The sequence below is a fragment of the Felis catus genome, chromosome F1 (genome assembly GCF_018350175.1).
Source record: "Felis catus isolate Fca126 chromosome F1, F.catus_Fca126_mat1.0, whole genome shotgun sequence".
In the NCBI taxonomy this organism is placed as follows: Eukaryota; Metazoa; Chordata; class Mammalia; order Carnivora; family Felidae; genus Felis; species Felis catus.
This window is the reverse complement of record NC_058384.1, coordinates 13,431,129-13,456,477: the sequence shown is the minus strand read 5'-3', so window position 1 is coordinate 13,456,477 and position 25,349 is coordinate 13,431,129. Positions and strand designations below refer to the sequence as shown.

General features: G+C 39.0%; 1 protein-coding gene across 5 annotated transcripts in view; it reads right to left on the bottom strand.

Moving 5' to 3' along the window:
* Positions 1–21,201, bottom strand: part of FMO2 (flavin containing dimethylaniline monoxygenase 2) — a 30,192-nt gene extending 8,991 nt beyond the window's left edge. Inside the window, exons 1-6 of one of the 5 annotated variants that reach the window (XM_019821608.3) lie at positions 21,062–21,201; positions 20,572–20,709; positions 6,729–6,917; positions 4,264–4,426; positions 1,867–2,009; positions 1,343–1,548 (exon numbers count right to left, since the gene is read on the bottom strand). In XM_019821608.3, coding sequence (XP_019677167.1) covers positions 1,343–1,548; positions 1,867–2,009; positions 4,264–4,426; positions 6,729–6,917; positions 20,572–20,703 — 833 coding nt within the window. In that variant the 5' untranslated portion in view covers positions 20,704–20,709; positions 21,062–21,201. The other 4 variants (XM_003999186.6, XM_019821609.3, XM_011290888.3 and 1 more) reach the window with 4 other exon arrangements.
* Positions 21,202–25,349: the final 4,148 nt, after the last annotated feature.

Sequence of the window (25,349 nt, the reverse complement as noted above, 5' to 3'; positions counted from 1 at the left end):
GCAGCTGTCTGCCAGACAGGAAGAATGCTCTCACCAGAAACCGAATCTGCTGGCACCTTGATCTTCGACTTCCCAGCCACCAGTACTATGAGAAATCAATGTCTGTGGTTCAGACCAAACCAACCAAACAAAAGCCAACAAACAACAACAACAACAAAAGCAGCCTTTTCCAATGTTGGACAGCTCTGGGTATTAGGAAGTTCTTCCTTTGATCCTAGTTCTGCTTTCTGAAGCAGCTCTTAATATTTCCTTTTCTTTTTTAAATTTATTATCCAAGTATAATTAACATACAGTGTTATATTAGTTTCAGATGTGTAATATAGCGATTCAACGATTGTACACATTTCTCAGTGCTCATCAAGATAAGTGTACTCTTAATCTCTTTGGTCTATTACATCCATCCCACCACTCACCTCCCCTCTGGCAACCACCAGTTTGTTCTCTGCATTCAAGAGTCTATTTTTTTTTTTTTTTTTGGTTTTTCTTTCTTAAATTCCACACCTGGGTGAAATCGTATGGTATTTTTCTTTCTCTGACTAACTTATTTCATTTAGCATTATAGTCTCTAGGTCCATCCATGCTGTTGCAAATGCCAAGATTTCATTCTTTTTTATGGCCGAGTAATCCAATTAAAAATTGGCAGAAGACCCGAAAAGATGTTTTTCCAAAAAAAGACATAGATGGCCAACAGCTGCATGAAAAGATGCTCAACATCACTAATCATAAGACAAATTAGAGCCTCAATGAGATATCATTTTATACCTGTCAGAATGACTAAAATAAAAAACACAAGAAATACTAAGTGTTGGCGAGAATGTAGAGAAAAAGGAACCCTAATACAGTGTTGGTGGGAATGCAAATTGGTGCAGCCATGGTGGAAAACAGTATGGAATTTCCTCAAAAAATTAAAAATAAAATTACCATGTGATCCAGTAATTCCACTACTGGGTATTTACCCAAAGAAAATGAAAACACTAATTTGAAAAAAAATATATGCACCCAATGTTCATTGCAGTATTATTCACAATAGCCAAAATATGGAAGCAACCTAATTGTCCATTGACAGATGAATGGATATAAAAGATGTGGTATACGTACACAACGGAATATTACTCAACCATAAAAAAGTTCATAATATTTTCTATTTCATCTCTTTAAGTATTTACTTTTTAAAAGGTATGCAGCACAAATTTGGAATTCAAATCCTGGAATGTCTGTAATACCCATACTGTTAGGTTGTAGTTTGAAATGCTGTGTTAGCAATTTGGCTCTTTACCAAGAGGCACCTCTAACACCCTTGCTTTATCAATGAGTATAACATGAAAAAGCAAAATGTCTTTACTTGTTTTGAGGCTGAAGGCCATAATTTGCATGGTTGAACCACCGATTCATCTGCTGTTCCATCATCCATTTTCGAATTATTTTGAATCGTGACAGGACATTTCGGAGCATGGAGATAAACCGGGTGTGCAACACCATGTCCCAGGGATAGCCGTCTTCGGAGATACGGCTCATGACCCAGGAACCATGTCTGGTGCTGATAAAAACCTGGTAAGCAAAACGGAATGCTGTTGAAATCAGGGCATTGTCCCTTGTGGGAGGAATCTACTGTGTAGGTGATATATCACATATATGGCTCAGAGAAGAAGACTTACTCTGGGTTACATGGCTGATTAATGGCAGGGCTGGGAGGTAAACCTTGGCTTCCTGACTACCAGGTTTTTTTTTTTTTATGATACCGCACTGTAGGAACCAACTAACCAACCAATTAATGAGTAATGGAGCTTTTTGGTTACGTGGCTGGGGTTTTCCAATATGTCCCTCCTCCCTTCCTCCATGGTACAAGATAAGCAGAGAGCATCCCACCTGAGCAGCCTTCTTACTCAGCTCAACGGCAATATCTGAGGCCGAGTTTCCTAGTCCAATCACCAGGATGCGTTTCCCTTCAAATCCCTCTGGATGCTTGTACTGGCGGCTATGGAAATACTGGCCTTTGAACTTCTCAATACCTTCAGGGGAAGAAGAGAGAAATCCATGAACCACGTACATTTCAGTAAAAGTGCATTTTCAGCTTTTCTTTTCTGGGGTCAGTTATTTATTTTACCTCTTCCCCTCTTAGGGGAGTTGCAATGGCAAGACCGATTGGCAGACTCAAAGAATTAAGTATAGAAGAAATGCTAGCATATGGCACAGGACCAAAAGAGTTGATTTCAGAGGCTGCAGCTTATATATTTATTAGAGAATAAACAAATGGCTTCAATGAATACAGCAGAGTCGGATGCTGGCTTCTCACTACCCATTATCCTATTTTTTTGTTTGTTTATTATTTTTTTTTATTTTTGAGAAGGAGAGAGGGAGAAAGAAAGAGCAGGGTAGGGGCAGAGAGAGGGCGACAGAGAATCCCAAGCAGGCTTCGCACTGTCAGTGCAGTCTGATGCAGGGCTCAAATCCATGAACAGTGAGATCATGACCTGAGTCAGAGTCAGACGCTCAGATCGACTGAGCCATCCCTATTTTGGATTGTATAGTGATACTTTAATATCACTTAACACATGTATTCCTTTAAATGTTATTTGACATATTGTGAAGTGCTATTATTGTAGTTGTGTAATAATTGAATAATATTTATCATTCTTATTTTGCAAAAGCAAACAAAAATGAAAATAAACTAAAAACAGGCACCTAGAAATTGAAGGACGCTTCCTACATTGCGGTAAGTCAGTAACTCACTGGACAAACCTTTTTGAAGACAAGCCTCTCTCTGTCTTTCCCAGGAAAATATGACTTTATTAAAGTATTTGTCTTTGATCGTGGGTTGCTTGAAAGAACCTTTAGATCATTAGTTTTCAAAGTGTGGTCCTTTGGCCAGCATCATTAGCTGGAACCTGGAAACTTGTTGGAAATGCAAATTCTCAGCCTCATGACACCGTATCTACTGAGTTGGAAATACCAGAGGTGGAGCCTAGCAAGTTGTGGTTTTAAAAGCCCACCAGGTGATTCTGTTTGCTTTGGGGTAGAAGATCTTATGCCTGGCTGTATATTAAAATCACTTGAGCAACCCTTAATTGATCTAGACCTATCTTATATCATTTGAACTTTTGGGGGTCATTAGGATGTTAGAAACTCCGCAGGTGGTTTGAGTGTGAGGTCTGGACTGTGAACCACTGTATTAGACATTCCCCTGAGGGCCTTGAGAAGGAAGTATACTCTCTGAGAGAAGGGCCTGTGAGGTACCAGGAGAGATGGATGTGGGGTTCCATTGGCTACATCCCTCTCCTTCACTCTCTCTGTGTCCATCAGTGTCCTGTAGGAGCACTTATTGCCAGGAAATCTCCTCAGTATCCCTGTCTGTAGGCATGGCTCTGAGGAAAAGTCTCCAAGGATATAACAGAGTCACAGGGTTTGGTAGGCTAGATAAAGGCCAAGGTAGGCACATGGATATAAGGGCCTTGCCAATGGAGAACCAGTTTGGGTGAAAGTTCTCTGAAATCCCAGGGAAGATTTAGTGACTTTGGAGGAAGTTGGCCGAAGTCCCTGTGTCATGAAGACCCAAAGAGGTCAATGGGAACAAAGATGGCGTGTGGAGCTTTTCATCTTTCTGGCTCTATCCAGATCTTAATATTATGTCCCGTTGCAGTAGCTAATTTTGCCTGTCAATCCAATCTGCATATAAAATACCTGGACACTGTAGGGCAGCCAAATTCATCACCTCAAAATGAGCCTCCTTGGCATGTGAATTATTTTAAGCTAGTAATTTTTAAGGAGCAGAAGCCTCCTTAAAACAGAAAAACCTTTGACTTCCCCCAACTGCCTAAAAGAATTTAGACAGAGGACCTGCTCCTGGGAGGGAGCTGTCACTGTCGATAACTACAGTATAATATGAACTAGGGGAGGTAGACAGGGAGGAACTTAGCAAAGTCTGTTTGTTAAACTTCCTCTCTGTGTCCCATTGTTTCTGGATGGGCCATCAAACAGAAGGCTTTTTCACCTTCCTATGAACTGACTTCCTTCCCTTTGAAGCCCTTAACCCGTGCCCCCTTTTCTTTAGCTCAGAATGGCACACAAACCTCAATTGCCTGACTGCCTGTGGGCCTCATATTCTTACGGAGTCTCTATATGCATAATTAAATTAAACTTTTCCCTCTTAGTCTGTCTTGTCAATTTAACTCTGAGACTAGCCAAAAGAATGTGGAAGGGTCGAGGAAAATTTTTCCTCCCCAACAAGACCTACTCCAAAAAGCTAGGAGTCCCCGCAGGCCTCACCTGGAAAGGAGTCCAGTGGGATGTGAGGGAGGATGTGATGGCCGCTGCAAACCATAACCGCGTCAAAGACGGCGCTTTGCTTCTTGCCGTTGCTCTCAGTAACAACCTCCCATTGGCCAGAGGATGAGAAATCTGGGTGTTTTCTCACACTGAGGACGGTTGTCTTGAACGAACACAGAGAAGGCATCATTGAGCGTTCCTCTGGCATAACAAGGGCTTCATTCAGTAGTACCCTGGGAGTGGGGATGGGCAGACTCCATCTCGGTTCCATTTGAATCCATTTCAACTCACTGAAGAGAGAGACTGCGAAGCATCCCCTTCTCATTCTTATTTGGCAGGGAGCTACCAAGGATATGGTACTTTGTGCAAGAGGCCTGACTCAGCAGTGAGAACCTGTCTGTTAAGGACTGAATAAGGACTTGAGAGAGACAGACAAGTTCTGGGCAAGATACAAAACACATGTTTATTATTCAAGTGATCGCACAGTCAGTATTGATTAAGAAACTTTTATGTGTCCACCTCTGTGCAGAATCTGTGCTAGAGAAGACATCTCGTGTGAAGCACTTTGCATGGTGCCTGGCACATTGTCAGCATCCCATGAATGGTAGCTGTTCATATTAATTATTTTTAAAACAGAGTACATTGTGTTAGCAATATAGTTCATGATCTCATTTGGATGAAATAATTTATGTTCATTAATTTTTTAATAGGAAATCCTTTTTTTAAGTTTATTTTTGAGAGAGAGGAGAGAGAGAATTCCTAGCAGGTTCTGCACTGTCGGCACAGAGCCTGATGTGGGGTTTGAACTTACAGGCCATGAGATCATGACATGAGCCGAAATCAAGAGTCAGATGCTTAACCCAACTGAGCCACTCGGTCACCCCCATTAATTTTTTTTTTTAATGTAGCTCACTGGAGGTCTATGAATTTGTAAATGCACATAAAGGTTATACATCTTTGGTGTTTAAGAAACAATGTCAAGTGGAAACAAAGTTTTTCTTACTTCTAGAGTCATGGCATGCTTCTCTTGCTTACAAGTATTTGAGTCCCATACGCCTGCTTTTCAAATTTTCAGATATTTAAAAAAACGCTGGGTTGGCAATTTTTGAAGCTGTGCCAATTAAGAAAATATATAGACTATTAGTATAAAGTTTGCTAACGTATTATAAAATGTCTGGGCATTGTTGGCTATGAGAAAAGATTTCAGATTTGCAGTTTAAGGTAGTATATTAGCTAAAGCACTGTGGGTTATTGCTACTAAAAATGTGCTTTGGGAACTAACACCGTCAGTGCAACTCAGGAGGCTATTAGAAATGCAACAGAGCTTTTATAGATCGAGTGGAGCCTGAATATCTTATGACTTGTACCAAGAGACTAATAATGGAAATGAGTGTTCCTAACCCCTCTCTAATCTCCAGGAATCCAACAGCAGTAACGCAATAAACAAAAGAAACAGCTCCCTTGCAACTTTAACGTGACCTTTCAAAGAACACATAACACAAACGATATCATAAGAGGGCAATATATCTGTTAAATAAATTGATAGTCAAATGGGCAAAGACCTATTAAAGCTTCTGGTACAAAAATATCTGTTATTCATAGGATGGTTCTGCCAGGCATTGGGGAAAACTACATCAGATACATTTTCATGGTAGTTACAAATAATAGATTTCCACCACAATCAAGCTACTATAAATTAATAGAATGCAAACCTGGAACAAAAATGAAATTACTGAGAAAATGAGATTTTTTTCTTGTGTTACAAGAAAATAAGCTCACTCACAGTTATTTATCCAGAGGTATAATTTAATTTTATTTCCTAAGCACAGTTACTAGTTTTCAGAGTGTAGGTTATTGATAAAAATCCAGCATGTATAGTGAGAATATTGTTCTTGTTGATTATTTGTTTTTGAGGGAGCACAGGAAAGGTGGTTCTAATTGTATCTAAAAATGATCCAACCAGCCTTATGTTGCCAGAGAATGTGCCATGCCTCCCCCCCCCCCCCCGCAAAAGACCAAAAATAGTTTCTACAGGCTTATGAAATGAATGGAGAGCTGTGAGTTTATTTCATACGTATTTCTCAGCAATTCCATTTCTACAGAGAAGATCCAAAAATGAAATAGCAGTTTGATTTTCTTCTTCTATTCTTTCAAGGGAAATGAGGCTAGGAGTCTGCAGGGGTTATAGATATTAGCTTAAGTGCAGTTTCATGGTCAATATCATCATTATTCAAATCCTTAGTTTTAACAGGTGATTTTCCTCTTCTGCTAATGTGCATGTAATCTATAATATCGGGGTTAGGGACACTACCTTTTGGGCTTTCTATCTTGCTCTTATCTTTCAGCAAAGAATTGGATTGAAATGTTTTGTTTTCTTCACTTTTTCTTAGTTACCAGAGTAACTTCTCTATTTAAATGTGAGCTGAACCCATGTGGTGAAAACCATTCCCCCCAAAATACAATACCTGGAACTGAATATATTTTAGAAGATCAAACTTTCTGGCAAAAATCCTGAAATATTCCAGGAGCTTAGAATTGTGCAGGAAGTTTGGAAAGTCTTCAGGCATTGGAAAGTCACTGAAACAGGACATTTCTTTGCTGGTGTTGCTGATGACAGATTGATAGATACTCGCTCGGCCATCTTCAACATTTTCCTAAAGAAGCAAATAAAAAAAAAAAGTGATAATCATGTTGCGTTTAAAACGATCCCTTGGTGTTTTACTCTTTTTCCGAGTCTAACCCTTGGGTTATGTGATCGTCTTTCACTGCTGTAGAGGCACTACAGTGTCTGGGTGCTGAGGTGCGGCTTATGTGTTCCATCATCCCGTGTGAGAGGGCCTCGTTGGGGTCCTCCAGTGTTGTTCACTGGAGGGGCTATTGCCCCTGGTGGATAGGAAGTGGGGACAACCCTCGTTTTGGCACATTGCAGGATACTGGGCACCTCTCTACCTGCTTAATGCCAGCCATTGTGACAATTAGCCCCATTCCGGAACTCCCTCTGGAGAGCCTATCTCCACCTTCCACCTCTTTAGGAACCAACAAACTCTGGGATACTGGTGAGGAAGTATTCTGGAGAATTGTACCTAAGATGAATACTTCTGGGAGCAGGTAGTTTTCACATCTTAGTTTGAATGCCCCACCTTCATTTTATGCTTTATGGAAACCAACCTTCCTCAAGTGCTAAAAGTGAACAGCATTAGCATCCATCACATCTTCGACTGGAATCTAAATCTTAGCCACTATACTTTGGTAAAACCTCAGACAGCACATGCTATGGTTGAGTTTATAGTTTCCTCTAAGCGCTGTGCATACTGATAATGTTCTTTATGTTAAATTATGTAAGAGCTAAGTGTGGTGATTCAGTGTCCCTGAAATCGGCATGTTATCAAAGAGGGTTGCTCAAGAAAATTTAAATGGTGCCACCCAGGAACTCCTCAATTAATGCTTCTGCAGACTAAGGCATAATTCAGGCAAACAGTAGTTGTTATTACGATGCAACGTTAGGGTGCAATGTAATGAAATGGAAAAGTTGCAGGAACTCGTGAATTAATTGGAATAGATTACTCAGTGATACAGAAACAGCACTCTGTCGTTTCCACAGAATAGTAAATAAAGGAAAGTAAATATTGAACTCTAATCCTGCCACCATAATAACTCAGTTGTGCATGTTTCTCTCTCATCATTATTCATGAAGAATTGTTACTTTCCTGCCAAACCTTTAGATCCAGCCTCCTTAAATCTTTGGCAGCACTGAAAGAGGCAGCCTGGACTAGCTGAAGGAATCTGGTTGTTGGAGTTAGACACGGCTTTGAATCCGTCTCTCTTTAGAGTGTGTGGCCCGGACCAGTCAGTGCAGTGAGGTTCAGTCTTCTCATCTATAAAATGGGCAGCTACTGGATGCTCAACAGTGTTGTTATTGTCTGTGTTATTAAGGAAGCTACAAGCTTCAGCAAAGCTGTTGGTTAAAACTCCCCATTCACCGCAGTACATGAAAGGCACTGAGGGTAGCTTTTCTAGCAGCAAGATAACCGACACAGGCACACTCACCATCACACCTGAGTTTTCTGCACAAGAGTTTGGATTTGATTTCAAAGACTTAAAGAAGAGTAAACTGTGGGACCTTTCCTCTTTTATCAGCAAAGCTCTTTATATGCATTGGGCCTCACTGTGTCCTAATTTCAGGATTATCAGTACGAATATGAGTTACCAAAGCTAAAACAATGTTTGTGCTCAGATCATGTCATTTAGGAGTGGTATGTAGAATATTTGCTAACTAAGTCTACGTTTTGAGGATCCATCTCCCTCATGCATTCCTTCTATCTCTCCCCATCCATCCATCCATCCATCCATTCATGCCTACTGTAGGTCAGGAGCCAAATGCCTTTTTGAATGTGAACAATGTGTTTACCTTTACTAGTCTGGAATCAAGGCTCAGATTGTACCATTATTTCAGTTTCAAATGGCTGGATAAAAGCTAGTCAGTTTAGGGTCAGCCAGCTTTCTAGGTGATTACAGTTTGGTGTGATGTTAACTGTAAGTGCTTGAATGTCAAGGGAGTTTGCGTTAGAATATGAAGTGGTTTCTGCCTCATACACAAGGATATAACGACCCTGAACTCTGGTTCAATAAATCATTTTAATTTTCAAACCCTAGCTTCAAATTGTATATGACTAGGGTCAAACTGATATTTCTGGATGTTTCAGCATGGTCAAGTACAATGTCCTTGGTAAGACTAAATGTCTGACTTTCTTATCCAGCCAAATTCTCAAACTTGGAAATGTAGTTGACCCTTGAACAACATAGGTTTGAACTGCATGGCTCCATTTATACGTAGGTGTTTTATAGTACAGTACTTACGATTTTCTTAATATTTTCTTTTCTTTAGCTTGCTTTAGTGTAAGGATATAGTATATAATACATATAACATACAAGATATGTGTTAATCGACTGTTTATGTTATCAGTAAGGCTTCTGGTCAATAGTAGGCTATTAGTAGTTATGTTCTAGGGCAGCCAAAAAATTTGTTTTAAAGTTTATTTATTTATTTTAAGGGAGACTGTGTATACTGGAGGGGCAGAGAGAGGAGACAAGGAGAATCCCGAGTAGGCTCTGCACTGTCAGTGCAAGGAGCCTGATGTGGGGCTTGAACTCAGGAACCCGTGAGATCATAAGCTGAGCCAAAATCAAGAGTGGGATGCTTAACTGACTGAGCCACCTAGGTGCCTCAAAGGAGGAGCCAAAATTTATACACCGATTTTTGACTGTGTGGGAGTCAGTGCCCCAACCCCCATGATGTTCAAGGGTCAACTGTATTTCATGAAGCAAAGAGATACCAATTATTTTTTCCTCAAGATCAGATAATTTCATAAGTGGCACAGAGGAAATGTGAGAGCTCTGAAGTCAAACTGGATTGATGGCCTGATTCTACCACCTTTAATGGCTTTTTAGCCATGGGCAAGTTACGTAAGTCAGTTTCCTCATTTTCTCCTGTAAAATGGGGTTCATTAATAATCCCGACACTGATCAATTGTTATCAGGCTGAGATTAGGTAAAGTGCTTAGCACAATGCCTGTCTCTAAATAAGTGCCCAACACATGTCTGCCTCGATTGTTATTATTATTAGGTCATGAGGATTAGTCTTACTAAACTAGTCATAGTTTGACTAGTTTGACTCTTGAAAAAGCTAAACTAAGATAGTGTAGCCAACATGCTGGTTTTTTCATGTGCCAATACAGTGGCTTTCAAATGTGGTTGGCTCCTCCGTCAGGTCAATTTTAAGGGGCTCTGGAGTCACGAGAAGGACTGCTTGTGATGTCTGAACCGCTACAGAAGTTTCAGAGCCAGGGCAAGACTCTCCTCTGGGAGTTCTACTGGTGTCAGCAATTGTCAGCAATCGATGATGACATCACAAGTTTTTCCCTGAAGATCAAGTAATAATCTTTATTATGGTTGATTGGTATACAGCTGTTAAAAAAAAGCTTTGTTTCTATGTTGGCTTCCTCCTGTGTTGGCTGAAGCAGATGTCTATGTGTTTAGATGAATCTGGGTAAAACCCTTTGCTGATGGTTGAGAAGGGAGAATGATTCTTATTAATAAACAAATACATATCAAGTATCTCTCCTGTCCAGGCCCTGAGCTTTGAGTTAGGGACTAAATGCAAACAGGACACAGAGTTTCTGTCTCCAGGGAGCTTGTTATTACATTGAATAAAAAGGCATTTGGTGGCACAAAAACAGACAATCAGATCAATGGAACAGAATAGAGAACCCAGAAATGGACCCACAAACATATGGCCAACTAATAATCTTGGACAAAGCAGGAAAGAATATCCAATGGAATAAAGACAGTCTCTTCAGCAAGTGGTGCTGGGAAAACTGGACAGCAACATGCAGAAAAATGAACCTGGACCACTTTCTTAAACCATACACAAAAATAAACTCAAAATGGATGAGAGACCTAAACATAAGACAGGAAGCCATCAAAATCCTGGAGGAGAAAGTGGCAAAAACCTCTTTGACCTCTGCCGCAGCAACTTCTTACTCAACACATCTCTGGAGGCAAGGGAAACAAAAGCAAAAATGAACTACGGGGACCTCATCAAAATAAAAAACTTCTGCACAGTGAAGGAAACAATCAGCAAAACTAAAAGGCAACTGACAGAATGGGAGAAGATATTTGCAAATGACGTATTAGATAAAGGGATAGTATCCAAAATCTATAAAGAACTTACCAAACTCAACACCCAAAAAACAAATAATCCAGTGAAGAAATGGGCAAAAGACATGAATAGACACTTCTCCAAAGAAGACATTCAGATGGCCAGCCGACACATGAAAATATGCTCAACTTCACTCATCATCAGGGAAATAGAAATTAAAACCACAATGAGATACCACCTCACACCTGTCAGAGTGGGTAACACGAACAACTCAGGCAATAACAGATGTTGGCGAGGATGCAGAGAAAGAGGATCTCTTTGGCACTGCTGGTGGGAATGCAAACTGGTACAGCCACTATGGAAAACAGTATGGAGGTTCCTCAAAAAACTAAAAATAGAACTACCCTATCACCCAGCAATTGCACTATTAGGTATTTATCCAAAGGACACAGGTGTGCTGTTTTGACGGGGCACATGCACCACAACGTTTATAGCAGTGCTATTGACAATAGCCAAAGTATGGCAAGAGCCCAAGTGTCCATCAACAGATGAATGGATCAGAGCCTGGAGCCTGCTTCCCATTCTGTGTCCCCCTCTCTCTCTGCCCCTCCCCTGTTCATGCTCTGTCTCTCTCTGTCTCAAAAATAAATAAATGTAAAAAAAAATTAAAAAAAAAGAAATCTCCTCAAATCATTGTTGCACTATATGCCAACTAACCTGGATATAAATTAAAAAAAAAGTATATATATATATATATATATATATATATATATATATATATATATGGCTAGCTAGCTAGCTATTTGGGCTCTGAGGATGGAAGAATGGAGACAGAATAAGATGAGAAGCTTTCCTCTCAGCCAAGACAAAGACAGGGAGACACAGCTTTCAAAACATATAAATGTAACTCATATTTATTTAAAATAGAAATAGTACCTAAAAATGATATTTAAGCACAAATACTGATAGTCTGAATTTCCTAGCAGATAGAATTTGCTACGATTTACCTAAGAGAAATGGTCATATGATGAAGTATTTTCCTAATGTAGAATTTTCTGAATGTCAGAAGACTATATAGCAAAATAAAATTAGTTCAGAGAGCACTGATTTAGAACTTATGATATTTTGATCATAGATTAGACTGAAGTTTATCTTCCACTGTGTAAGAATAAAAAGGTTGCAAAAACTAAGTTTGAGGAAGATTATAATGGTAATATTTAACCTACTAAAGGGAGCAAACTTATACAGTGAAAATAGATTCAACTTATTATAAATGTGAGTTACAAACACTTATAAATTAGTCATTTTCATTGTGATACATTAGCATATTGACCTCGACCAGTAAATATTTGTTCTCTTAGCTAGTTGCTCTAAGCAGTTGGAAATAATAAAATTGTATTTCTTAAAAAATTTCTACCACTCTCCAAATTTTCACCCTTTCCGATGGAACTTATAGCTATCTGTTCCGTTGCTTGAAATAAGTACAACTGAAACTATTTTTATGTTCTTGTCCTACAGTTAGGGGAAAAATTGTGGTTCCCAAATGCCATTCATGGATTATTGCATGATAAGATTTCAGGAGAGCTTTGAAAAACATAAACTCTGAGCAGGTCTGGTTTGGGTCCATTCATGTGTATTTAAGACATGCTTCCCCAGCTGGGGTGCCTGGGTGGCTCAGTCCCTTAAGTGTTGGACTCTTGGTTTCTGCTAGGGTCATGACCTCATGGTTTGTGAGTTGGAGCCCCAAATTGGGCTCTGTGCTGACAGCAAGGAGTCTGCTTGGGATTCTCTCCCTCTCTCTCTTCTCCCCTGCTCATGCTCTCTCTCTCCCTCTGTCTCAAAATAAATAAACTTATATAAAAAAAGTGCTCCCCAGCTGATTCTGATGCACATGAATGTTGGGAGCCACCATCTTTATTAGACCGCTACTGCATTCTGCTATCCCTCTATTAGGTTGGTACCTCCCTAGATCTCTGGCTTTGCTCACTGATAGTGACCCCCATTTAAACTCCCTGACTCCAATATTGCCTACTTTCTTTACTGCCTTCACGGTAAAAAGTATACTTGTTGGAATGGGACACACGTTCTTCATGATGAGACCCTGACTATTCTCTCCAGCTTCATCAATTTCTATTCACCCACCTGCCTCCTTTGTTCTAGCTGCATCACGTGACTTTATCTTCTCTAAGCGTGTTAGGTTTCTCAAGCTCCTTTGCACATGCCATTTACTCTGCCTAGAACACTGCCTAGAACACAGGCCTGATCTCTGCTTATTGTCAAGACAAATGAAAGCATCTCGTCGTGTAGGAAGCTTGCCCTATTCTCTACTGCATGAGGTTCTGTGCTTTCCATAACACTTAGAGTAACGGCCCTTATAAAATTGCACTCTGATATGGATTTGCTTTAGTATTTCCTCTTCTGAACTATGAGCCCTTAGCCTGCAGGGACTGTGCATTTGTGCCTGTTTAGTACTGTGAAAATTAGTAACAGTAAACGTCACTAAAATGGAGTTGGGAAGTTTTGGCCCTACCACTCATAGTCAATTGCAGACCCAACAGGAAGAGATGGATTTGACCTTGCATATGGACACTACTTTATTCTTCCATTTGGAGGAAGAGACTCTTTCCTCACCTCCCCCCCCACCCCCCACCCCGTCCTGGACAACAGCTCAGCCAATGAGAAGCCACCATACCTCAAACCCCAAGTTTATTCCAATGGGCTTTTAGTTTATAACAGCCTTCCCAACTTACCGTTTTCTCCTTTAAAAAGCATTCCTTTACTTTGTTCCCTGGATTGCACACAGTTTTGCTACAGCTTGTTTGTCCCAGACTGTGATTCTCTTCTATTCCTCAATAAATCTGTCTTTTGCTGGTAGAATGACTGTCAGTTTTTAAGGTTAACGGTACCTAGTATATGCTGGGGACATGCATGGTGCAAGATGAGCTAATAGGTTTGGTGAAAGAATGAAAGAATATGTAATGTTAACTAGAAGCATTTTACCATCACTGCAAATAGGGCTTAATGATAGTAAAATGGACAGTCAGTGGTATAGTGGGAATGAGTACTTGGTTTTGCTAGTCGTACGCTGTAAACTTTTTTCCTTTCTTCACACGTAAACATTACTTTAAAAATATTGTGGCAAGTTAACCAATATATATCTTGAACTACTGGTGAACAGACTTAATTGAGACCCATCCATAGTATTTTATATTTCACTGCCTGGAGAGTTACAAATATCTAACATGTTAAATTTGGTTATTAAGAAATTTGCATTAATTGGGCAGCAAGGTACAAAAACCTAAGTTATATTGAATTACGCTGCGATAGATTCTTGGGATAAGCTTACCTAAGAGAATGCCTGGAAGTAAAACAAAGGGAAGGCAGTTATCTCTTCTGGAGAGGAAATGGCTGTTCGTTCTAAACCAGCAAAGAGGAGCAGAATTTGCCACCCTCGACTATGTCTGTTTGGCAGGGGGATTATTTTAAACTGGTTATTTTTTAAGAAACAGCAGACATAGGTAGGTCTTGAAAACTGAGTAGAAGTTACCTTTCTGTGAGAGGTATTTACTTGCATAAGGGAAATCTCTTGCTTGCATAAGGGTGTCTCTCTCGCTGTGCCAAGATGAAGGGGATGAGTCAGTCTCTAGAAACTCCTATCAAAGAAGAAGGCAATGGCTTAAATCTACACAACAACCTCACTCTTACTGCTTTTCCTGGGTTACCTCCTGGAACTGACTCCCTACCCTCAACATCGTCTCATGTCTTTAGCTAAAGGTGGTCTTTAAGGTGATGGCCATTTCGGGGAGTTACTCAGTTTTCCTGAGTCTCTCCCAGGTATACAAGATATATACATGTTATTAAATATTTGTTTCTTTTCCCCCTGTTACTCTGTCATATAGCAATTAAATTATTAGACCTGTTACCCTGTCATAGATCAATTAAATTATTAGACCAGCCAAAGAACCTAGAAGGGAAGAAGGGAAAACTTTTCTGCCCCTACATTAGTCTTGTATAATGTTAAACTTCAAGTGCACAGAATGTGCTGTTAAAAAGAATAAGCCAATCGACACAAAAGAGAGTTTGTGGTGCACAGGAAAGATAGGAGTGCAGTATAGAGATAGATGGTGCCACCTGGGAAGTTCCATTTGGTGATGTCCCAAGTGTCTGTTTCATATTTTTAATCTTCCTATTTTTAACATTTAAGTCAAAAACATTGACGGAGACAAATACAGGTCATCAAATTTGCGTATACCCAAAGTAGAGAACCGAAAGAGCTGAGTAAGAATAGACAGAATTGAAATTTCAAATGAATATTTCTTGACCAAAGATAAAACCAACTAAATGCAGTTGGACATGCCCAAATGTGAACTCCTGTAAGTAGAATTAACAATTCAGTTTCAGGGGCACCTGGGTGGCTCAGTTGGTTGTGTGTCTGACTTCGGCTTAGGTCATGACCTCGCGGTTCGTGAGTTCAAGCCCTACGTCGGGCTCTGTGCTGACGGCTCAGAGCCTGGAGTCTGCTTTGGATTCTGTGTCTTCTCCTCTCTCTGCCCCTTTCCACTCATGATCTTTCTCTCTCTCTCTCTCTCAAAAATAAATAAACATAAAAAAAAAGACAATTCAGTTTCATAAGGGTAGAATAATAGTGACCTGGATCATCAGTGCTTCAAATAGAAAAGATCCAGAACTTTGATTGATCCTAAGCTCAGTATAAATGATTGGAGTTATGTGAGACAAAGCATGATGGAGAGCCTATATGTATTTAATCTCAATATTGTGGCTAGTTCTAAGATCTAACACCTACTATTTATTTAGTCACTATGGGAAAGCCACTTACCCTTGGTTTTCTTATATTTAAGTTGAAATTAATAACAAATAATGTAGGAGAGTATTGTGAGTATAAAATGAGATAATCCCTCTCAAAATAATTATATGAGTGATAGCTTTAATTTTGCAAATGCAGAAAAAGCTAATGCAGCATTAAATTGTTTTAGCAAAGGTAGACCGTCCAGGCCTACTGAAACATAAGTCATGCTGGGCAATTGTTAGACCAATTGATTATAAATTCTTCAAGGGGATTTATCCCCATTGTCTAAAGCAGTGCCAAGCACCCCTTTGGTTCTGAAAATATATATATGTTGGAAAAATAAATTGGTTTGGAATATTGGATCTTGTGTGAATCACATTTTAAGAGAGAAACTGGTATTTCAGATTGAATCTAGAGGAAGGATGGAGAGACATTTAGAGAGTATTATATGAAGATTAAAACAATTGAGTATTTGTAGCTGGGAAAAGATCTATTTATAACCAAATGTAAAACAAACAAACAAACAAACAAACAAACAAAAATGCGATATATGTTGGTAACTTTCCTGTGAACGCTGGTATTAGGAACAATGAAGGAGGCAGAGAAGGTTAGTGGCTAAAGGCAGATCATGCTTTCCTCTCTTGACACCTCAGTAAGATTATTAAGTGTGCAGGCTCAGAAATCTTATAGACCTTCATTTTTGTGCCTTTCCCACTACCTATGTTCCCCTGGAGAAATTGTTCATTCCAAAACTCAGCTTCCTCTTGATATGTCCATGAGGATAATCATAATACCTACTGAAGGATCTCAGGACAGACCCTCTTCCCCCCAAAACGTGCCACTTGGGCATGTGGATTATTTTGAACTGAAGGCACTTGAGACCTTATGGGCTCAAGAGAAACTTTTGTCCTCCCTTTACCGTACACAAGAATCTAAACTGAGAGTCTTTCCCAGAATAAGGGTTATTAACAGAGATAAATTTTATGTGAGTGACCCATCTGAATGACAGAGCAGGCATCCATTCTTATTGCCATGTGAAGGACATTCCTTTCCTTTAAAGTCCCAGAACCTACCCACTTCTCCTTATTTTAGAATGACGTATATACCTCATTTTCCCTGTCTTTGGAATTTCTATGTCTATGTGGATTCCTCAGGAACATCTATTAACTTTGATTTTCTCCTGTTAGTTTGTCTTATGTCAATTTGATGCTTAGTCCAGTTAGAAGGACTTTTGAGGGGACAGGAATTCTTGCTCCCTGACACTGCTTTTTAGGAGTATTATGAAGAAAAAAAATAAGATGATGCATGGAAAGTACTTTTCCATTGCTGGAAAAGTGCTAAAAATAGGTTCATGACGCACCCCGCCCATGTTGCAAAGCTGCCACTAAGGGGTGCTGGAGAACCTTCTGGAAAAATCCAGCACCTTCTGAGCAGGGCATGGGGCAATGATTCTTAAATTTTGTTTTAACTTGTCAGCACTAAATATGTTAGGTGATCTTAGAAGGACTATGTGTAAATATAGAAATTAATGAATAAACTATTTTCAAAATTGATTCTTGATGGTAGAGTAGCGAAGAGGTGAAGCTTCCTCGGGAGTGGGTGCGGTAGCTCCCAGCATCTTTTTCGGTGCCTCCTCCCTTTGGCAATCAGTCTGTTGGTAATCAAGACCCTCACGCGGCCTCATTGGCCACTTGGGATATTTTGCATACTGTATATTTAACACTGCAGGGAGATTACTTGTCTTCTTTGGGTTGAGAAAATTGTTTGTTTCTCTATTGGACATAGTTTTGAGAGGTTTGAAATGTGATATTGTGAAAGGTTTCAGGAACTTATATACTTCACCATTTTATATCTAATGAGGTTTAATTAACTCAAATTTTAATCTAATTTTTCTTTTCTAACCCATCGGAAGGTATCTCTAATTCTGAAATGTTAAACACTGGCAACTGGGATTAGGACAGCAGGAAAAGTATTTGGGGGCAGGAAGAAACCTTCCTGGAATTCATCAAGTCATATTTTTGACAGACCACGTAAAAATAACTCTTACGGCTTCTATCACCAAATTGATGATAATCAAATAAGGGACATTTGGCTTTTTAATTTTTTTTTAAGTTTATTTTTTGTTTATTTTGAGAGAAAGAGAGAGAGAGAGAGAGAGAGCAAGCAGGGGAAGGGCAGAAAGAGTGGGAGACAGAATCCAAAGCAGGCTCTGCACCATCGACACAGAACAAGATGCAGGGCTTGAACTCGCGAACCCATGAGATCATTACCTGAGCCAAAGTCAAGAGGCGATCACTTAACCGACTGAGCTGCCCAGGCACCCCTGGACATTTGGCTTTTAGATATTAAGTCCCAAATCAGGTAATAAGACACTGACAAATTTATATTTAATAATAAATTTGTTATAACTTCACATTTATTCTTTAGATTAAAAATCTCCCGGGGCGGGGCACCCAAATGGAACCTAGAGTGAACCTAGAGTCAACAAAAATAATACATCTTTGGTTAAGACAGGAATGACCTCCTTATTATATCACCCTCTCAGGAAAAGCTATAATGTTTCTTTTTTTTTTTTTTCTTTAATCATCTTAGAGATGGGGGGGGGGAAAGCAGCAGAAGGATGGAGAGACAGAATATTAAGCAGGCTCCACGTTCAGCATAGATCTCGACATGGGCCTCAACATGGGGCTCGATCCCATTACCCTGGATCATGACCCTGGGATCATGACCTGAGAAAAATCAAGAGTCCGGCACTCAACCAACTGAGCCAGCTGGGTGCCCCAGGAAAAGCTGTTTCTAATGACCAGTTGTTAGTAAGAAATGAATGTGATTCAAACTGTTTTTCCAGTTTCCTCTCTGCAAGTTACCTGTCCTATATAAGGATCAATATCTCCATCATTAGCTCTGATTATGTTTGCATAGTTGAATGAATAGATTTTTATTTGGTATTTGTGCAATTTGCTGGCCATCATAAGATTCATTGGAGACTCCTGTTAAAAACAGATTCCCCTCCTCAGAAGATTTTGGTTTAATAAGTCTGGGTTGGTGTTAAGTATCTTTAAAAAACCCTCTAGGTATGTCTTATAGTCATACACATTTGAGAAGCCCCAGGTTAAAAAATCCACTTTGGCATAAAATTCAGTTCGAACTTGCAAAGCACATGTGCTAGATGTCTGTGCCTTCCCCCTAATTGGTCAGCTTGTAGGCAGAGCCCTTTTGATGGTCTCTGCTAATGTCAGAGTCTGTTTTTATTAAAAAAAAAATTTAACATTTATTTATTATTGAGAGACAGGGAGAGATGGAGCATGAGCATGGGAGGGGCAGATAGAGGAGGAGACACAGAATCGGAAGCAGGCTCCAGGCTCTGAGCTGTCAGCACAGAGCCCAACGTGGGGCTCGAACTCACAAACCGTGAGATCATGACCTGAGCTGAAGTCGGACACTAAACCTGCTGAGACACCCAGGTGCCCCTATTTTTATTTATTTTTATTTGAGAGAGAGAGAGCAAGCCGGAAAGAGGGGCGGAGAGACAGAGAGAGAGAGAGAGAGAGAGAGAGAGAGAGAGAGAAAGAGAGAGAGAGAGAGAGAGAGAGAGAGAGAGAGAATTTTAAGCAGGCTCCATGCTCAGCATGGAGCCAGATGTGGAGCTTGATCCCATGACCCTGGGATCATGACCTGAGCCAAAATCAAGAGTTGGTCGCTCAACTGACTGAGCCACCCAACTGCACCTTGGAGTCTGCTTTGAGTGTATTCAAACCTTTTGCTTCTGTTTAGAGTGTTCGCAACTGTTCACTCCCTCACTTAGATGCACCTGATACACAATCCTAAAGTTGTTGCACAGGAGTTCTGAGCTAGCACTTCTGTTTAAACTTTCTGAGAAAAAAATGCAAGTTAGGGCATGGTTATAAGTAGGGGGCTAGCCTGTTCAGAAGTCATAGAGACCTGGGTTTGAATGCCAATTCCAGCTATGTGACCATGATCAAGTTACTTAATCTCCCTCAGTTTCTGTTTGGTTGTCTGTAAAATATGTAGCTATTGGAGCTGACATTTATTGTGCTCTAATTTCTTTACATAAATTATCTCCCTTAATCTTCAAAACAGCACTGTGGAGTGATTACACTTTTATATTATTATCCCCATTATACAGCTGAGAAGGGTAAGACACAGGGATGCCAAGAGCTTGCTCAAGATCTCACACTGAGGAGGTGGCAAGCTAGTATTTAAAATCAAAACACTGTGGGAAGGGATAATTATGAATCTCTGCAGTTGTCTATCTATGTATCTGTTTAAATTTTATATAAATTCTGATGAGTGGAGAGCATTATCAATATTTAGGTTTGGCTAATAGAATGAACTCAATGAATGTGTTTAATAATACCTTTAAAGCGTTTCCCAGAAGTTACCCTAGAGTGTCATCAGTAATGCTAAGCAAACAGACACGATTTGTCAGAGAAAAGGAAAGTCAGCACACTCTGAAAAAGCACTTGCTCAGTGTTTGGAATAGACGTGGCCTCTTGAAAAGAATTCCTGTCACTTCTGTTTTGTAAAATGTCCTCCAACATTAGTATGTTGCTTTGAGAATCACTAGAACGTGGGCTGCCAGACAGTTGCAGGATCCATAAGAAAAGGTCCTTTATGTGCCTGGGTTGGCCATCTGGGTTAGGAGAGTCATGACCTGGGAGAGATGACAGCCTATTTCTATAGCTCCTGTGTAGCTGCATGAAATAGGTCTGATCAAAGTCGCTTAGGAGATCCCTCAACAAGGCCCCTCTGCAGCTGTGATTTACTCTGCGAAAGCAGTAGAGTCTGCTCAAGAGAAAGAAAAAAAAAAGATGTCACTTACTTTGAACCTCCACAGCCCTCCAATATCTTCAGTCCGCTCAAAGCAAGTGGGTTCCAGTCCCTCATCCACACAGCACTTCAGTGAGACCAGGCCGCTGACTCCAGCTCCAATCACTGCCACCTTCTTTGCCATGGTCTCCTGTCGAGGAATTGATCAATCAAGGCTGCTTCACTGGTAAGAGAGTCCTTGCAGTGTGGTCAGTAATCAGCTTTCAAGAACGCAGTAGCACTGGCAATATACTAAGCAGCACTAATGGAATAAAATTCCTCATTAGTCAAATCCCAGACTCCTCGTCCCCTTCCTGGTAAGAAACCAAGTTGTTTTCCCAGAATTGGCTACAGAGTTTGTCTAGTATTTAAAAGCAACCCATTTAACAATGCCAAACAATTTAATAATACAGCACTAGGTGTAGGAGCCAAGTTTCATGACATAATTTAGCGTGCTGAACTTTTCCTTTTCAGCTACTATCCCCAGCTGTGATTACCCTTACCTTCGTTTTGCCTTTTGGTGCTGTCTCCTTGACACAATGGTTTTTTTTTTATGTTGGTTGCGGGCTGGGAAGCAGTCAGAAGTGTTCTAGTTGGAGGAGGCTGTGAGGAGTGGGAGGAGCTTCTCACTCCTTCAGCGTTTTGCAACCTGAAACTCTCAGGACTTTGTTAGGAGTTCTGAAATTAAGCAAGAGGCTTATATTTTGAGGTCCAGGGCAATGATCTTCACCGTAACACCATTATATACTTACACATATCATACACATAGTATAAAATTCCTTTTTATAATGGATGTGACCAATGGTCATTAGCAAAGTAGCAAACCTGGATAAATTAAAAGCAGTTAAAATTATCCCTAAGCCCTCTGTATAGAGATAATTATAACCAACGTGGACACTTTGGTGTATCTTTCCAGATATTTGTACGTATACACATATACACACATTCCACAAAAGTGGAATGGCACTCTAAGTATAATTTCCAATTTGATTTTTCACTTTTCAGTATGGCAATACCTTTATACGTATAGCAACATTTTAAAAATATTTATTTATTTATTTATTTATTTATTTATTTATTTACATTCAAGGTAGTTAGCAAATAGTGCAACATTGATTTCAGGAGTAGATTCTAGTGATTCATCCCTTATGTATAACACCCAGTGCTCATCCCAGCAAGTGTCTTCCTTAATGCCCCTTATCCATTTAGCCCTTCCCCCCTCCCACAACCCCTCCAGCAACCTTCTGTTTATTCTCTATATTTATGAGTCTCTTATGTTTTGTCCCCCTCCCTGATTTTATATTATTTTTGCTTCCCTTCCCTTAGAGATCTTCTTAAAAGTGAAGATATGGATTTAATAGCTATGGGATAGGCCTGAAATTATTTTTAACAAGCTTCCAGGTAAGGCCAATGTTGCAAGTCCTTGGATTACATTTGAGTTGCAAGTATCTACTATGTTTTGCCAAGTTGCCTTTCAAGAAGCAGATACACTTGAATAGTCTTTCACCTTTACAAAATGTTTTAATGTGTAAACAACTTTCACACAGATTAATTCATTTTGATTAGTTTAGAACTATAGGCATTAGCATCCATCCTTGTTTTATGGACATGGGAACAGGCTTAGCTTGGCTACTGGGAAGTTTAGGAATAACCAGGATGATAATGAGCATAAAAACTTGTCACATACGGAGCCACTGAAGAAACTTTTGATATTTAACCTAGAGGGTATATGTACATGATAATTGACTGCAAAAGGCTGTTATATGGAAATGTTTATATAAGTCTATTTTGGATGGACATAAAAGTCTATCTAGGACTAAGTATGTGAATGTTACAGAAAAAGTGAATTTGCCCCAGAATAAGGAAGACCTTCTGGCTAACAATGGTGTATAAATATGGACCATACTGTTTTGTAAAATAGCCAATTCCCTATCATGGCAAGTATTCAAACAGAAGTTAGGTAGCCGCTTGTTAGAAGACACTAGGAGGATTCATGAAGGCAGGGCATTAGGGTGAAGTAAGGTCACTAACTGTAATATTCGTGGGTCTGAGATCTGAGATTTTATCTTTATCAATTAGAATTTTATTATAGGTACAAAGTTGTTGAGAAGACTTTATTTTTTTTTTAATTCAAAAAATGTTTTATTTATTTTTGAGAGAGAGAGAGAGAATGCTAGCAGAAGAGGGGCAGAGAGGGGGACAGAGGATCCAAAGCAGACTGTGTGCTGAGAGCAAACAGCCTGATGCAGGGCTTGGATTCACAAACCGTGAGATCATGACCTGAGCTGAAGTTGGAGGTCTAACTGGCTAAACCACCCAGGTGCCCTGAGAAGACTTTAGATTGGATTTGCAAGTATGACTGAGGCTGTTGGCACTATATCATCCATCCACATGGTTTGGGCCTTGCAGTCACTCCCCTCAGACATTGCTAGAAGAGTTCAAGCTCCCTTCATTATGGTTACTCCCATGAAAACAAGGTGTATATCATCTGTGGTATCTCTTCCTCCTTCAATTTTAACTTTCTGTTTTATGTTTTGACTGAAAATTTCTTCTTAAAACCATGCTTCTTAGGCAACACAATAAGCCACCTGGACCTAACAGACATATACGGAACACTCTACCCAACAAAAACAGCATATGTATTCTTTACAAGTGTACATGGGACATTTTCCAGAACAGAGTATGTGTTAGGCACCCATTAAGTCTCAATAGATTTAAGAAGGTAGATACGATACAAAGTATCTTCTCTAACCACAACAGAATGAATTTAGAAATCAATAACAAACAAAAGTGGAAAACTCACAAAAGTGGAAATCAACACAGTTTAAACAATGGCTCAAAGAAGAAATAGCAAGGGAAACTGAATATACTTACAGACAAATGAAAATAAAAACACAATATAACAAAACTTATGGGACAGAGCAGAAGCAGTGCTAAGGGGAAATTTATAGCTATAGATACTAACGTTACCAAACAAGAAAGATTTCGAATCAATAACCTAACTTTACAAATTAAGGAAGTAGAAAAAAGAAGAACAAACTAAAAAAGAACAAACTAAAAAGGAACAAACTAACAAAGTTAGTGGAAGGAAGGAAATAATAAAGATTAAGCAGAGATAAATGAACTATAAATGAAAAATGAGAATATAAAACAACGAGAAAAACCAATGAACACAAAATTTGGTTCTTTGAAAAGATCAACAAAATTAATGGCTAGATAGACTCATAAAGAAAAAGAAAGACACAGAGAGAAAACTCAAATTACTAAAATCAAAAATGAAACTGGGGACATTACTATCTATTCCACAGAAATAGAAAATTGTAAGGTACTACTATGAACAATTGTATGCAAAAAAAAGAGGTAACCTAGATGAAATGGACACATTCCTAGAAATAAAAAAGCTACCAAGACTATATCACAAAGAATAGACAATCCAAATCTAATTCAAGGAGATTAAATAAAAAACTGAAAATGTCTCAACAAAGAAAAGCCTGGAACTTGATGGCTTCATTGGTGAATTCTACCAAACACTTAAAGAACTAATCCAATCCTTCTCAAACTTTCCCAAAAAATTGAAGAGGAGGGAGCACTTCATAATTCATTCTATGAGGCCAGAATTACCCTGATACCAAAGTCAAAGACACTACAAAAAAGAGGAAACTATAGATAAATATCCTTTATGAACATTGATGCAAAGATTCTCAATAAAATACTAGCAAACAGAATTTAGCAGCATATTAAAAGGATTATACTCCATGATTAAGTGGGATTTATTCCTGAAATGCAGGGATGGTTCAACATATGAAAATTGATCAGTGTAATAAACCACATCAAAAAAAGTGAAGGAAAAAACCCTCACATGATCATTTCAGTTGATGCAGAAAGATTATTTGACAAAATTCAACACTGTTTTATGATAAAAACACTCAATGAGATAGGAATAAAATGGAAACTACCCCCACATAAGAAAAGCCATATATGAAAAACCTACAACAAACATAATACTCAACTGTGAAAGACTGAAAGCTTTTCCTCTAAGATCAGGAACAAAGAAAGGATGCCTGTTTTCACCACTACTATTTAATCTAGTACTGGAAGTCCTAGTGAGGGCAATTAGTCAAGAAAAAGAAATAAAAGGTATCTGATAGGAAAAAAGTAAAGTTATTTCTCTTTGCAAATTATATGATCTTACATATAAAAAATCCTAAAGACTCCATAGAGAAGCTGTTAGACCTAATAAATGAATTCAGCAAGTAGCAGGATACAAAGTCAACACACAAGAATAGATTGTATTTCTATATACAGTGAGCCATCTGAAAAGGAAATTACAAAAATAATTTACTTTATAATAGCATCAAAAAGAATAAAATAATGAATTAACCAAGGAGATGAAAAACTTGTACAATGAAAACTATAACACATTGCTGAAAGAAATTAAAGAAGACACAAATAAGTGGAAACACATCCAATGTTCATGGATTGGGAAGATTTATATTGGTAAATTCCAATATTATCCCAAACAATCTGAAGATTTACTTCAATTACTATAAAAATTCCAATAATGTGTTTTTTTCAGAAATAGAAAAATTCATCCTAAAATTTATATGGAATCTCAAGGGATCCTGAATAGCTGAAACAATCTTGAAAAAGAACAAAACTGGAAGACTTACATGTCCTGATTTAAAAACTACTACAAGTCTACAATAATCAAAGCAGCATGGTATTGGCATAAAGACAGACATACAGACCAATGGAATAGAAGAGAGAGTCCAGAAATAAACCGTTGAATAT